The sequence below is a fragment of the Euphorbia lathyris genome, chromosome 6 (genome assembly GCF_963576675.1).
Source record: "Euphorbia lathyris chromosome 6, ddEupLath1.1, whole genome shotgun sequence".
NCBI lineage: Eukaryota > Viridiplantae > Streptophyta > Magnoliopsida > Malpighiales > Euphorbiaceae > Euphorbia > Euphorbia lathyris.
In genome coordinates, this window is record NC_088915.1 from 55,433,992 (window position 1) to 55,447,520 (window position 13,529).

At 33.4% G+C, this 13,529-nt stretch overlaps 1 protein-coding gene across 1 annotated transcript; it reads left to right on the forward strand.

Moving 5' to 3' along the window:
• The first annotated feature begins 9 nt into the window (after positions 1-9).
• Positions 10-1,965, forward strand: LOC136234037 (protein SRG1-like). The gene is made up of 4 exons (XM_066023792.1): positions 10-442; positions 730-980; positions 1,061-1,388; positions 1,471-1,965. Exons 1-4 carry the CDS (start codon positions 194-196, stop codon positions 1,735-1,737), a joined length of 1,095 nt encoding a protein of 364 aa, XP_065879864.1. The 5' UTR covers positions 10-193; the 3' UTR covers positions 1,738-1,965.
• The last annotated feature ends 11,564 nt before the right edge of the window (positions 1,966-13,529 follow it).

Here is a 13,529-nt window from a genome sequence, read left to right on the forward strand (position 1 = left end):
CCACGTTTTAAGTTCTGCAAAATAAATAAATGGTAAGAAAATATTCGCAAATATCCCATGTATAATATAATAATATAGTCACAAATGTTTCTCAAGAGAACTTCATTCTTTTTTTCTAATATGTGTTTGTGAGAATTTTTAGAGTATAATAGAAAAATAGAAGCTGACCTTGGGGATCGAGGAGAAGGAAGCTATGGAACCTGAATTTGCAAGGCCTGGTAGCTCTTTAGAAGTGTCATTTGTGCAGGATCTAGCAAAGAAATCACTAATCACAGTTCCACCACGATATCTGCGTCCAGATCAAGATTCTCCAATCTTACCTAATACTGATTCTGTGCCCCAAGTTCCAGTGATTGACATGGGTAGGCTATATTCTGAAGAATTCATGAAATTTGAACTGGAAAAGCTCCACAATGCTTGCAAAGACTGGGGTTTCTTCCAGGTATATCTAAATTAAATAGTTTTGCAGATAACCATTTCCCACCTTCTGTCAATGAGCAGATTGTCGTAGAAACCTGCAATTCTGAAATATAGAAAAGATAGTCAACTGATCAGTCATGTATGATATATGAAGTGTAATTTTGTTGCTAAATTAGAAAGATTGTTCTAGGGCTCAACAAATTGAGATCAATCCCCTTTTCTAAGTAAGAATTCTTGAGGATGGAAAAAGTCAAACATTTTCCCCTTTCATTTCTTTCAATTGTTTTGAACAATAGGAGTGTGTTGCAGCTTATAAATCATGGAGTTAGTGCTTCACTAGTGGAGAAAGTGAAGATGGAAATCCAAGAGTTCTTGGATCTACCCATGGAAGAGAAAAAGAAAAAGTACTGGCAAAAACCAGGAGAAATGGAGGGATTTCGAAAGGCTTTTGTTAAGTCTGAGGAGCAAAAGCTGGATTGGGTAGATGCCTTCTGCATGATCACTCTCCCACATAATTTGAGAAAACCTTACTTGTTTCCTGAACTCCTTCTCCCCTTCAGGTTTCCTCTGTTTCTCCTTATTGGCATATTTGCAAATAACTGCAGATTGAAGCTTGTTTGAATCATAAATTTGTGTGCAGAGACATATTGGAAGAATACACAGGCGAAATGGAAAATCTAGCCTTGAAAATCCTAAATTTCATTGCGAGAGCAGTAGGAATAAAGACAGAAGAAATGAAAGAAATATTCAAGGAAGGCTACCAGCAAATGAGAATGAACTACTATCCACCATGTCCACAACCTGAGCTGGTTATGGGTCTCAATCATCACACAGATGATATAGGTGGTCTAACCATCGTGCTACAAGTGAACGAGGTGGAAGGCCTACACATAAAGAAAGATGGCAAGTGGGTTCCTATTAAGCCGCTCCCTAATGCTTTCATCATCAACATAGGTGACATGATAGAGGTAACGACAACTCCTAATATATAAGTATATGCTATCCTAAAAAACAATCAAATGAGCCTTTTTTTTCTTAAAAAATCTGCAGATTGTGACCAATGGGATTTACAAAAGCACTGAGCACAGAGCAACTGTGAACTTGGTGAAAGAGAGGATTTCTGTTGCAACCTTCTATAGCCCCAGACTTGATGGAGAAATAGGTCCAGCCACAAGCCTTTTATCTCCGGGGAGACCAGCATTATTTAGAAGAACCACTGTTGCAGATATCTTTGGGGCATTTTCTTCACGAAACCTGAATGGGAGAACAAACCTTGATTTCGTGAGGGTTCCAAAGTCTGGACCCAATGAAAATTGATATTTACCAAATGCATATTATTTACCAAGAACCAAATTATGAAAAATGATCTTATATGATTCTGTAAAATAAGTGATATAATGCTAATAATAGCATACCAATGATACCATTATGCACACAAGAAGAAATCTCTGATCCAATTCATTCCATAATTCTTTTGCAAAAGTTGCATAGAGGCATCCGTTTAGCAAATTGTAAGAGATTGCTTGTAAAATTTTGTTTCTTTATAAGTTTATGCCTAAAGAACTTCTACAGAAGATAGGAATGAAATAAAGATTGGGAATCCTACTAGAAATAGAAGACTGACAAAACAGGAATAAAAATAAAGACTAAGAATCCTACTAGAAATAGAAGACTGACAAACAGGAAATAGGAATAAAAATGAAGACTAAGAAATAGAAGACTGAAAAATAGAAAAATAGGAAAAAAAATACAGACTAGCTATATGGACGATGCTGCTGACCCACAAAGGCGTCTAAGGTATATTTTCTAGTGGGAGAAATTGAAGACGATAAAACTAGAAAGTTTGAATCATGTGATGCTGTCTTCAAATCTAAGTAGAGAAAAATGTGCGTGAAACATTAACATTTAAATCAAGTGCGTGAGTTTTCTAACAACCAAATAGGAAGAGGTCAGGTCAAAGTTAGACTCGATTACAGCTGTAGATCCAAGTGAGCAAGCGCATAAGTTTTTTAACAACCGAGCATGAGCAGTTTAGGTCAAAATTCGGCTCGATCACAGCCTAGATCCAACTCAACAAGTGTGGGTCCATTTTTATTTTTTCCTAATTTGAAAAAAAAAAAATCAATAAATTACAAGGATAGAATATTTTTTTGATGAAAAGAATAGCTTTATATAATAATCACGTAAACAAATGTTGGTCTTTGAGACACAGTTCTCAACAGGGACATTTTCAGTTAAAATAACAGGAAAAGGGTTGATCTGGCTTTCTAGGGTAGAGCATGAGCAACAGCATTACCGTCCCGTTTCACTTGGGAGACCCGAGCTTCCGGGAATCCACTGATCAACTGCCTTGCATCCTCCAAAATCATCGTGCCGGCTCCAGTAATCGTTCCGCCTCCTTCTAATACAAGGATAGAATATTAGTCCAGTCCAGTCCATATAGAGTCGTTTTGTCTTTATTTTTATTTGGTAGTTAGTTAGAAAAGAGGTGTGCAATTAGTTATTATTCCCGCCAGTTTGTTCCTTTATATAAGCAAAGCAAGGCAAAGGAGCTGTAATTCATTCATCATTCTTCTTCTTCAATTGATCAAGAATCAAAGTTTGAGTTTCTGTGGAGCAATGGCTAACAATGGTGATGGTCTGACTTTTTATGAGCAATATCTGAACATGGTTACCGAGTTCAATTACCATGAGAATGACAATTACTATCTTACAGAACTGGGTAAACTGATGACAGATCCTCAGTACATAGATGAATGTATCTCTGAAATTCGGATTATCGATAGAGAAGAACCAGGCGCAGAGAATAGAATACTGCTTATGTTTCAAACGTCGATTGAAATTTTGAGAAGCCAGATGAAGATTTTCAAAGATTCTGATCAGAAAAACGAAGAGAATGTGGTTCTGAATCAAGATTTGGGTGATCAGAAAAAGAAAGAAGATGATGAGGACCAAGAAGTAGAGAGTAAGAATAAAGAAGAAGTTACTCTAGAGGAGGAGGAAGAGAGTAAGAATAAAGAAGAAGTTACACTGAATAAGTTGCTTGCTAGCGTCAGAGAAATTTCTCTACAGGTGCTTGAGTTTAAAAACAAGAACACTTGAACATAAAGATCACAAGACTTGTTTTTGTTATGAGAGTTTGATTTTGATTTGGAAAGATAGAGCATTAATATCCTATTTCTTTTTTTTATTTTTATTTTCTTTTGCATTGATCAGATGATCATCATCATATATTGTTGGTATTATAGAGGAATATTAGATGAGATATTGTAAGTGATGATTCATTTGAATATATGCTTCTTGTTTGATGCTGTATTTGAATCTTTGAAATGATATTAATTGAAAAGGAGTTTCTTTGAAATCTAAGATCTTTAATGGAGAAGTAGCATGAATTTTATTCATATTACAATCATGTATTCAAATATATATAGTTGATAGTAAGTCCAACGCTTGTAATTTGGACAAGTTTACAAAGTCTCCATTAGATTCAAGCACAACTTCCATCCAAATCTTCCAACTAAAGTCTCCACTTTCAGAAACTTGATGATTAGTAAGTAATTCAGACCAAGTGTCCTGATGATGCAGCTGTACAAAGAGAATTCATTGAACATGATAGTGTAGGACTTTCTTGTGGGATTAAACCCTGAGTTTTTTTGATAAACGGGATTAAACCCTGAGTTTGATTAAGTAAGAATCCAAATACTTGGAAAACATAAAGTTCCAATTTTTTTTTTTTTTTTTTTTTTTTTTTGCACTTTTTCGTTAACCAGCCCAATAAAAAAAAAGAAACTATTAATGAGTCTGGAACAAGTATTCCACCAAAGTCCCAAAATCGTGATGACTTTGGGCTGCACCTACTGCAAAATGGCATGCGAGAGGAGAAGTACTAGAAATTGCAGGATTAAACATCTGTTTGGACTATGCTGAAGCTCTTAACTTCTTGGTTGAGAGTTTACTCATGACGGCAGAAATCATGGTTTCGAATTGTATTGAGCTCTTTTTGGAAATTATTACTTGATTGGGTTGGGTTAAAACTTATTTTCAAGGGAGGGATTGTTTTATGAACCGGGGTTAGAACGGTTACCATCACCACGAAAGGAATACTGTAGATCTTCATGGATCATTTGAAGAAGTAGTCTTCCTTCTCCTTTTAAAGGGAGAAGGTTCAAAAGCAGATTGCAAGTGTTTGCAAAATCTGCCTTTGAAGAGAGATATGTTTATTTATAGTTATTTTATTTTAATGTAAGTTCATTAAAAATTTATAGTTCATTTATAATGTAAATTAATTAAAAATTTAGTAGTTAATTTAAACAGGATTGTTAAATGTAACGAAGTAATTAATATAAATTTTTTTTTTTTGGTAGGAATAAGAAAAATAAAAAACAAACAAAACAAAACCTAACCCGGGATTAGCCTGGAAAAGCTAACTCCCACCACATCCTCCACATCTTCCTTCATGACCTGCAGCCGCTAGACGATCCGCCACCCTGTTCTGCTCTCTAAAGATATGACAGAAAGTGATAGAAGCAAAGGAATGGCAGAGCCTCTTGATCCCTTTAATAATATTTTTGCCTTTCATCCCAATAGCTAAATTGCTGGAAATTAACCTGATAGCTTCCTGATTATCAGATTCAACACTCAGATTAACAATCCCCATACTGCTGGCCAGTGCAAGACCAGAATAAATACCCCACAACTCGGCTAAGAAGGAGGACCATATGCCAAGATTATGCGAGAACCCAGAAATCCAAGCACCCCCATCATCTCTCAAGACTCCACCAGCAGCAATATTACCATTAGTAAGACAAGATCCATCCGTGTTGAGCTTTATCACCCCTTCTTGAGGTCTTCTCCAGCAAAGAAAGTGAAGAGACTTTCTCTGAACATAACGATCAAAAGAATCTTCCAAAAAACTATTAATAACCTGGTAGACCTTTTTAGCAAAAAAGTCCACCAAGTCAGGGATATTAATAGAAACAGATTCAAAAATCTCCTTATTCCTCCAATCCCAGATTTGGTGACAGACAATTGAAAAGAAGATTTCTCCATGGTCAAGATTAGAAAGCAATTTCCCACTGACCCCATCCTCAAACCAATCCAGATTAGAATAAGAGAAGAACATATCAATCATATTACTGGGGAGAATTTTACTCCAAATACCTTTACTTCTCTCACAGTCCCTCATAGCATGACAAATAGTTTCTTCATGCCCTCTACATCTGCTACAATCTCCTGACTCCACCAAATGGCGTCTTTTCCTATCTGAATTAGTAAGAAGTCTGTTCTTGATCCCAAGCCATAAGAAACTTCTAACTCTATACGGAACTTTTAAAGACCAAATCAACTTCCAAATAGCAGAATGAGGCTCCTCATCACCGTTGCTAAAAGCTTCAAAGGCTGACTTACAAGTATAAGCACCGCTGTTTGTAGAAGCCCAACAAAAATTATCCATATCCTCTTCCATGTTACTAATTTTAACTCCTCTAATTCTAAGGAGAGTCTCCAAGCTAAAGAAAGCCTCAAATTTAGGCCAAATCCAATCACCTTCCGAAATTGTCTAAAAAAATCTCTTAATATTTTTAGAATTATGCTTATAAACTTTAATAATGTTATAAAAATATATATAGCTTTGTTAAAATTTAGTAGTTAATTTAAAAAATATTATTAAATCTAATCTAGTTATTAAAATAAAATCTAACTTGTTAAGAAATCTCTTATATTTTTTAGAATTATGCTTATAAAATCTAATAATGTTATAAAAATGTGGGTTAAGGTGCAAAAATACCCCTAACGTTTTGGGTCAGGAACAATTTTACCCCTAACGTTGATAAATTGGGTCGATTTGAGAAATAATTCATCAAACTGTCTTCTCGGTCATGAATCATGTCATCTACACTTCACACATTCATTATTTTTTCAGTAGCAAATCACAAACATATGTTAGAATGTGAAAAAAATAAAAATAAAAAATAAATATACTGTCTTTTGTACGAATTAGACAAAAAAATTCAAAAAATTCACCGAATTTATAAATATCAATCTCCAATTTTATTATTAAATTACAAAAATCATGATATCTTTTTTCTAGAACAAATTGATATGCAATTGGTGCAATAAAGAAAAAAAACTGTATTTTATAATAGTGTCTGAAATTGACCTAATTTATCAACGTTAGGGGTAAAATTGCTATTGGCTACAAACGTTAGGGGTAAAATTGCACAATTTTAGACGTTAGGGGTAAAATTGCTCCTAACTCAAAACGTTAAGAGTAATTTTGCACCTTAACCCTAAAAATGTATAAATCTTTGTCAATCATATGAAGGTAAGGCTTCTGGAACTTAGGGAGGTCAACTTGATGGAGGCAGACCCATGCAACTCTTGGACAACTTCTCTTACTGCCTCCATATTGAATGTCGTAACTTGTTGAGACATGCCATTCTAATGGTGTCCATAAGGCATATGAGAAAATCTAGTATTCCTTCCATTTCCTCTATAGTTGTCGCCCCCATTTCCCTAGTGATACGGTGGCCTCCTACCTTCTTATGATATGAAGCTGTATGGGAGGTAAGATTAGTGTTTCCAAAATATTAAGAAATGGGTGTGTTATTAGTAATTTCTTGGCCTGCTGAACTAGCGGCCTTCTACAAGACAACTTTGTCCCTCAAGGGTGGAATTTGATACTTCTCAGCCCCGGACACCCCACGCCCCTCGTTTGACTCCGGGAAGCCTTGAGGAATATGGTTTTCTCCATTCTTGATTACCCATAGCTCTAACAGCTTTTGGAGTATCTTATCCATCTTTGAATATATGTCACTTCGCAAAGTTTCTATATTCTTTTCGATGGAACTGAAGAGTCTCTACAAGAATGGTGAATTTTGGATCTTTGTAGAGATCCATAACTGTCCTCTAGGGCTAACAACCTTTTCCACTTCAATTTGTTCCACCATTTGTGTAACATTGCTTGTTGACATGATCTCTTCTTCTTCAGAACTAACAGCTATAAGATCTTTGTTGTTCTTATCACTTTTTTCGACGGCATTGTGATTAGGTCCCACTGGGCGTGCCAATTTTTTGTTTGGCTCTTTTGTCGGAAGTACAGACATGCCAGAGAATTATAGTGTTCTCGAACTACGAAATTGAATTGAGTGCGCTGTCTAACTTTTACGTAACAAACGATTGTAAGAAATAAAGAGACTGAAAATTCTAAAAGATTCAATAATCACAACGATACTAATTTTACAGAAATAATTAAGAACAAATAAAATAAAATTGTATTGTATTGGATGCTTGAATGAACTTAAACTTTGAAAATTAAAACCAATGAAACAATTGTGGAATTTAAATTGTTGAAATCTAGAGATAATTTGCTAGAGTTTTGCTTGGGTGTGTTGAGTTGTCTTCTTTTCATCGTGATTTATGCATTTTATAGATACTTAGAGTAACTTCCTGTTGTTTCCACCAATCTACGATCTCCATCATATTGAGTAACTGCTCCATTTTAATTTCCACGATGGGTTGATTCCTAACTTTCATGCTTTCTAATTGGTTCACAAAATACATGTTAAAATATTAAATGACCTTCTAATTTACCTTAGATTTTCCCTGAGGTTTACCCTAGAGAGTAGCTTTCCCTTGATATTCACTCTTACAAAAATCTACTTACACGTAAATTATGCCAATTAATATATTAAAAATAAATATAAAAGCCAAAAAATTTAATTGTGGTGCAAACAAATACAAATATAAAATATTACATCCATTCCCTTATATAGATCTTTATAGCAAATTAGTTTTTTTCCTAAATGTAAGTCATTCTAGAATTCCAAGAACTTTTAGTTTAGTTTTTTTTTTGTCCAAATATTAAATTTTGTGTATTGATACATGTGTTATGTAATATTCAAATGCTTATTTCCCAATAGTGATATGAGAGAAGATTTTTTTGATTAACCAATATATTTCTTAATTTGTTTGAAATACTCTGGAATAACTTATATAAGAGAATGGATGGAGTATTAATTACCTTGTAGAATGAAGATTAGAGAGATCTTTTGAAGAAAAATGAAGAGTAGAGATTAAACTTTGAAGAAGAATGAAAAGTGAGAAATAGAATTAATTCTAATATGTATTCTATCCTGATATGGTTGAATTGTATATATAAATGAGTTTGAAGAAGATTCTGATTTGTTATACTTTCGAAATTGAAGGGGCAGAGTTCTCGTGACCGGTGATTCATTCACCAGTGTGAGCGAGACCGGTTTTTCAATAACCGATTTCGTATTCCCATATCAGCTTTTGGCTCAGTGACCCCAAATAACTGGGATCTTTACATTTTCTTAAACCGGCGAATAATTCGCCGGTTTCAACTAACCAGTGTTACAATTTTAAGCACTACAAAGTGCATAAACCCCGGATCTATATAGGGATTAAATGCTATAAATAGCATTGTTTGGAGGAAAAATATAATCAAATAATTTCTAAAAATAACTAATTATATTTAAATATAATGTAGAAGCATCTAAAAACAGTGGAAATAATGAAACTTTATGCAGTAGTAGTAGCTTTATTTTGATGGGATGACAATGAAAGAAAGTAAAAAAGAAGGGTCTGGCAGTGAACAGAAGACAAGGTAGATGTGTGCGTTTATGAAAGTAAAAAGGAAAATAACCAATTGATTAAGGAAGCGACCAGTCGTTTCATGAATCATTTATGGAAATCTGTAAAGCCAGAAAGTACTAAAGCATCATAAATGAGATAAGACCACACACTCACCTCTTTTACCCTTGTGGTCTAAAGAGAAACTCACTCCTGTTCAATTTTGTTTCAAACATGATGTTCCTTTTTTCATCAAACATCACATAAATGGACCAGCAAGCAACACAATTTAATTGCATCATTCAAAAATAGGAACCAACTACAATACAACCAATGTTTGTTTGTTTATATCACCTAAAAAAATTTCCCAGATGCTTGAGATTTACATTAACTCTTAAATATTATACATTTTACCCTACCCTATGCTACACGGACCGATTGCTTCATTCCCTCCTCCACATCTCAACTATATCAATACTACTAGTACCCTAATTTAACTACTTTTTTCATATTCAATTTTCATAGGGATGTTCATGATCTTTGCCTGAATCGTCGCGGTTATCGTCTTTGAACCTAACAAGAATGATATAAGATGAGTTAAGATGGAAACAATCCCTTTCATCAAATTGCATATTCTAGTTTAGAAATCTTCAGAAAAACAGCAATTAGGAATGACCAAATTAGTACTTTTTGGGGGAGCAATATCCTAATACTGGATAACACTATCCTTACTGCAGTAGCCTGGAACTGCATATGAGACTTGACACTTCGCTATTGCCCCAAATAATGCATTGATGATTTGTTTCGTGACACCTAGATTATGCAGAATCGCACATAATATACAAATGAAAGTTGCAAAAGCTTTCAAACACATCAAACATGCCATTGCCAAGCAAGATGATCAATTTTGAGCTGGAAATGGAAGATAAGGAACACTCAGAAATACCCAAAACAAAACCAGTGAGAAGCTATCATAGAAACGTTGGCAGAACGTCTATGCTGGCCTGATTTCCACACTAATCTTTGAGTGTAATTGGGTATAATGTTAACATTCAATTCCCAAAATTTTATTTTGAATAATACTTATTTGTATGATTGACAAAACAAAAGAAGATACACATTTATGTCTCTGAAATGCTCAATATGAGACAGACTGCTGCAGCATTGTTCACTGTTACACAACAGTCAACATAGTTGAAATATGCTTTTCTTCTGAAAGTTGAATATCTAAAACCCAAATGCTGAAAATAGATGGAACATAAATTTCCCATTCAATAACCTCCTCCCACTCTAAGTAAAAAAAATCAAATCTCTTATCTGTAAAACATCATTCCAATTGCTTGATTGATATCACATAAGCTCCCAAATTCTGCCCATACTCCTAAAATTCACAGCAATACTGTTCAACTAGTTAAGCCAATTCTCAAAATAACACCCAAAACCTTCCCTCATCATGTTCATGAAGCATTCAAAAAGTGAAACACCTCCCTAATTACCATGAGCCCAATGACAACTAAGATTATCAAAGCACAGAAAAGATTCTGTATTTATCAACACTAACAGCATTAACAGGCGTAGTTAAAGCAACATTTCTATTAAGTTTCATCAAAATTTCAAAACCCATACAGCAAAAGCAAGTCCCCAATTTTCTAGAACCCCCAAAAGTGAGAGTAATCTAAGCTTTAAAAACCTTGAAACCAAAATCAAAATGAGAATGAGGAAAAAGGAGAAACCTTTTGAGGAAAAACGAGAGCAGCAACATGGGAGGAACAGCAGGAGGGTGAAAGTGAGTAGTAGAAGGGGCCATATTTACCAAACCCTAGCTATGAAAAGAGAGGGTGATTTAGGTTATAATGTGAGTTCACTGAGTAATGGGTTATTGAGCAGGCAGAGGAAGAGTGAGTTGGGGGGGGGGGGGGGGGGGGGGGGGGGCTTTAAAAGTGAAAGCACGAAAGCCGAGGGAGACAAGAAGGAGGTATTTAGTGTTTGGATATAAGGACAAAGTAGTTCGGAGGTGTGTAAATGTTGGTGGGGGCTTTTCTTTTCTTTTTTGCGTATCCGAGGTCTTTTCTTTCCTTCCTTCCTTGTCTATTTGAATCTCAAACCCTCCCCGCCTTCCTTTCTCCTTTTTCTACCATTTCATCTCACGCCCTTTACCCGAGCGTGTACAACACTTACCAATCAGATATGAGATTAGGTCTTTATTTTCTCCGGTTATTGTGTATAAAATGGAACTTTTTAGAGCACCAATGAGAATAGTTTATCCTAATCTGGTTAAATACCAACTGTGTGATTAACGTTCTTCAATTCACCACGCCTACTTTTGTTAGGCGTCCCCTCCCTACTATACTATAGGACTGCACAATATTACCAACTAAATTAAAAAAAAAAAAAAAACCATTTTTTAAAATCAAAATGGACTAATACATCTCACTTAGAGGTGGCAAAATGACACACGACCCGATTACACGACACGAACACGACACGGATTTTTAGTGTTAGTGTTGAGCTTAATAGGTAATGGGTCATTTTTGGGTTGACACGAAACTGACACGTTAATTTTTGGGTTGGGTTAGTGTTGATATGTGAACCCGAAAACGACACGAAATGACACGGATATTGAAAATTATTGTTATATTCTCTCATGTTTTTTTTATGTCACTTTATTAATAAAGATAATATTAATTGCAAATATTAATTTGAATTTCCTAAATTGTTATAAACACATTACATAACCCTCTAACATGATATTATCGAACTTTTCGATAATTATTGTTAGCATACTAATCTAAAAATGATATAAAATGTTTAAAAACAGTACCAAATCTTCTTATATTTTTAAGAGTTATTATTAATATATACGCATAACAAAATTACATGTAACCCGAAAACACGACACGAAATCGACACTAACCCGAATAGGTTAACACGACTTTGACACGAAAGTTTTTGGGTTGGGTTTGGGTTTACTCTTTTTGACACGAACACGACACGAACACGACTCGAACACGATAATTGCCAGGTCTACTCACTCCCTCCAAAAACTACAACTGTCCCTCCCAACTTTTTTATTTATAGCAAATAATCTTTAACAAAAAATATCCATAGAAAAAAAAAAGCTTTCAAAAATCATAAATATTAACTTATTTAAATTGTTATTTATTCTAAATAAGCAAATTGGAAAGATATAAGATGTAACGTTTTGAAGTACAGAAAATCAATTAAAATTTTTAGATAACTTAAAATCCGAGTATGTATTACGTCAATAATATATGTATAATTTTATTTATTTATATATAAATATGCTTGTTTATGTTTACTTTATAAGTTAATTTAGAAAAACATAAATTTATTTATTTAAGTGGTTTTTAATTGAATTTAAATTTTAATATTTTAATTTACTATTTAAATAAAGGGAAGTATGAAAAAATGTATGTGGTTTGCCTTATTTGCAAATAGAGATATGTGATTTAAAACTTTATAAATAGAGTTATGTGGTATGTTTTTTTACAAAACAAAATATTTCAAATTAAATTTTTAAGTAATTGATGACAATAAGAGCATTTTTTAATTATTTTTTTCAATTGCATTTATATATTGACAAAACACATGTCCCAAAATCAAATTGCAATTGTGTAAAATGAACTTAAATATCAATTTAGCTCATAAACTGTCATATTAGTAAAAAAAACGTAAAATTCACCATATTATTTATTGTTTCGATTTAGAAAGTTGTTTTTTCGGAGGTTGTGTTTTTCTGATATGTAAGAATAATTTTTTTTAAGATAAAAACGTCTTTCGTTGTAATCAAAACTTAATTGTGTAGTTGTAATACTTTGTTTTGTAAATAAAACATACAACAGACATTTATTTGTAAACTTTTAAACCATATGTCTTTATTTATAAATTGGGCAAACCACATGTAATTGTTTTCGTACTTTTCTCTTAAATAATTATATATTAATCTAAAGGGATAAATATAGTTTAATTTTTTTTCCTATTAAAAGTTATAAATGATTAATAGATCGAAATATAGCTCAATCAACCGAATTAATAGATTAACTGTTGGAAAATTAACATCGTCAACTCATCCACCCGTAATAGAATGGTCCTGATACATATTATTAGGTTAACTCTAATAAGATAGTTATATAAGTTTAGTTATCATAATTCTAAACCTCACAATTTGAGGCGGAGACAAGAGTCGAAGTTCGGGAGGGGGAATAAATTGTATGAAGAGTTTTTTTTTTTCAATAACGATTCAAGATTTTGATTTCTATTGAAAATATGCTTATATAAAAGAGTTGCTCTTAATTTTTTTTTTTTTTTTTGTGTGTGTGTTTTCACTAGTAATTGCTTGAGCTAAAATCTAAAAAAAATCACTTTTGTGTCAATATAAAATTGACACACAAATTTTGGATTGAATTAAGGTTGTGCTACTATAAAAAAAAAAGAATTAAGGTTGTACTACTAATTCGAAAAAGACACAAATATTTAAAATTACTATCATTTCTCTC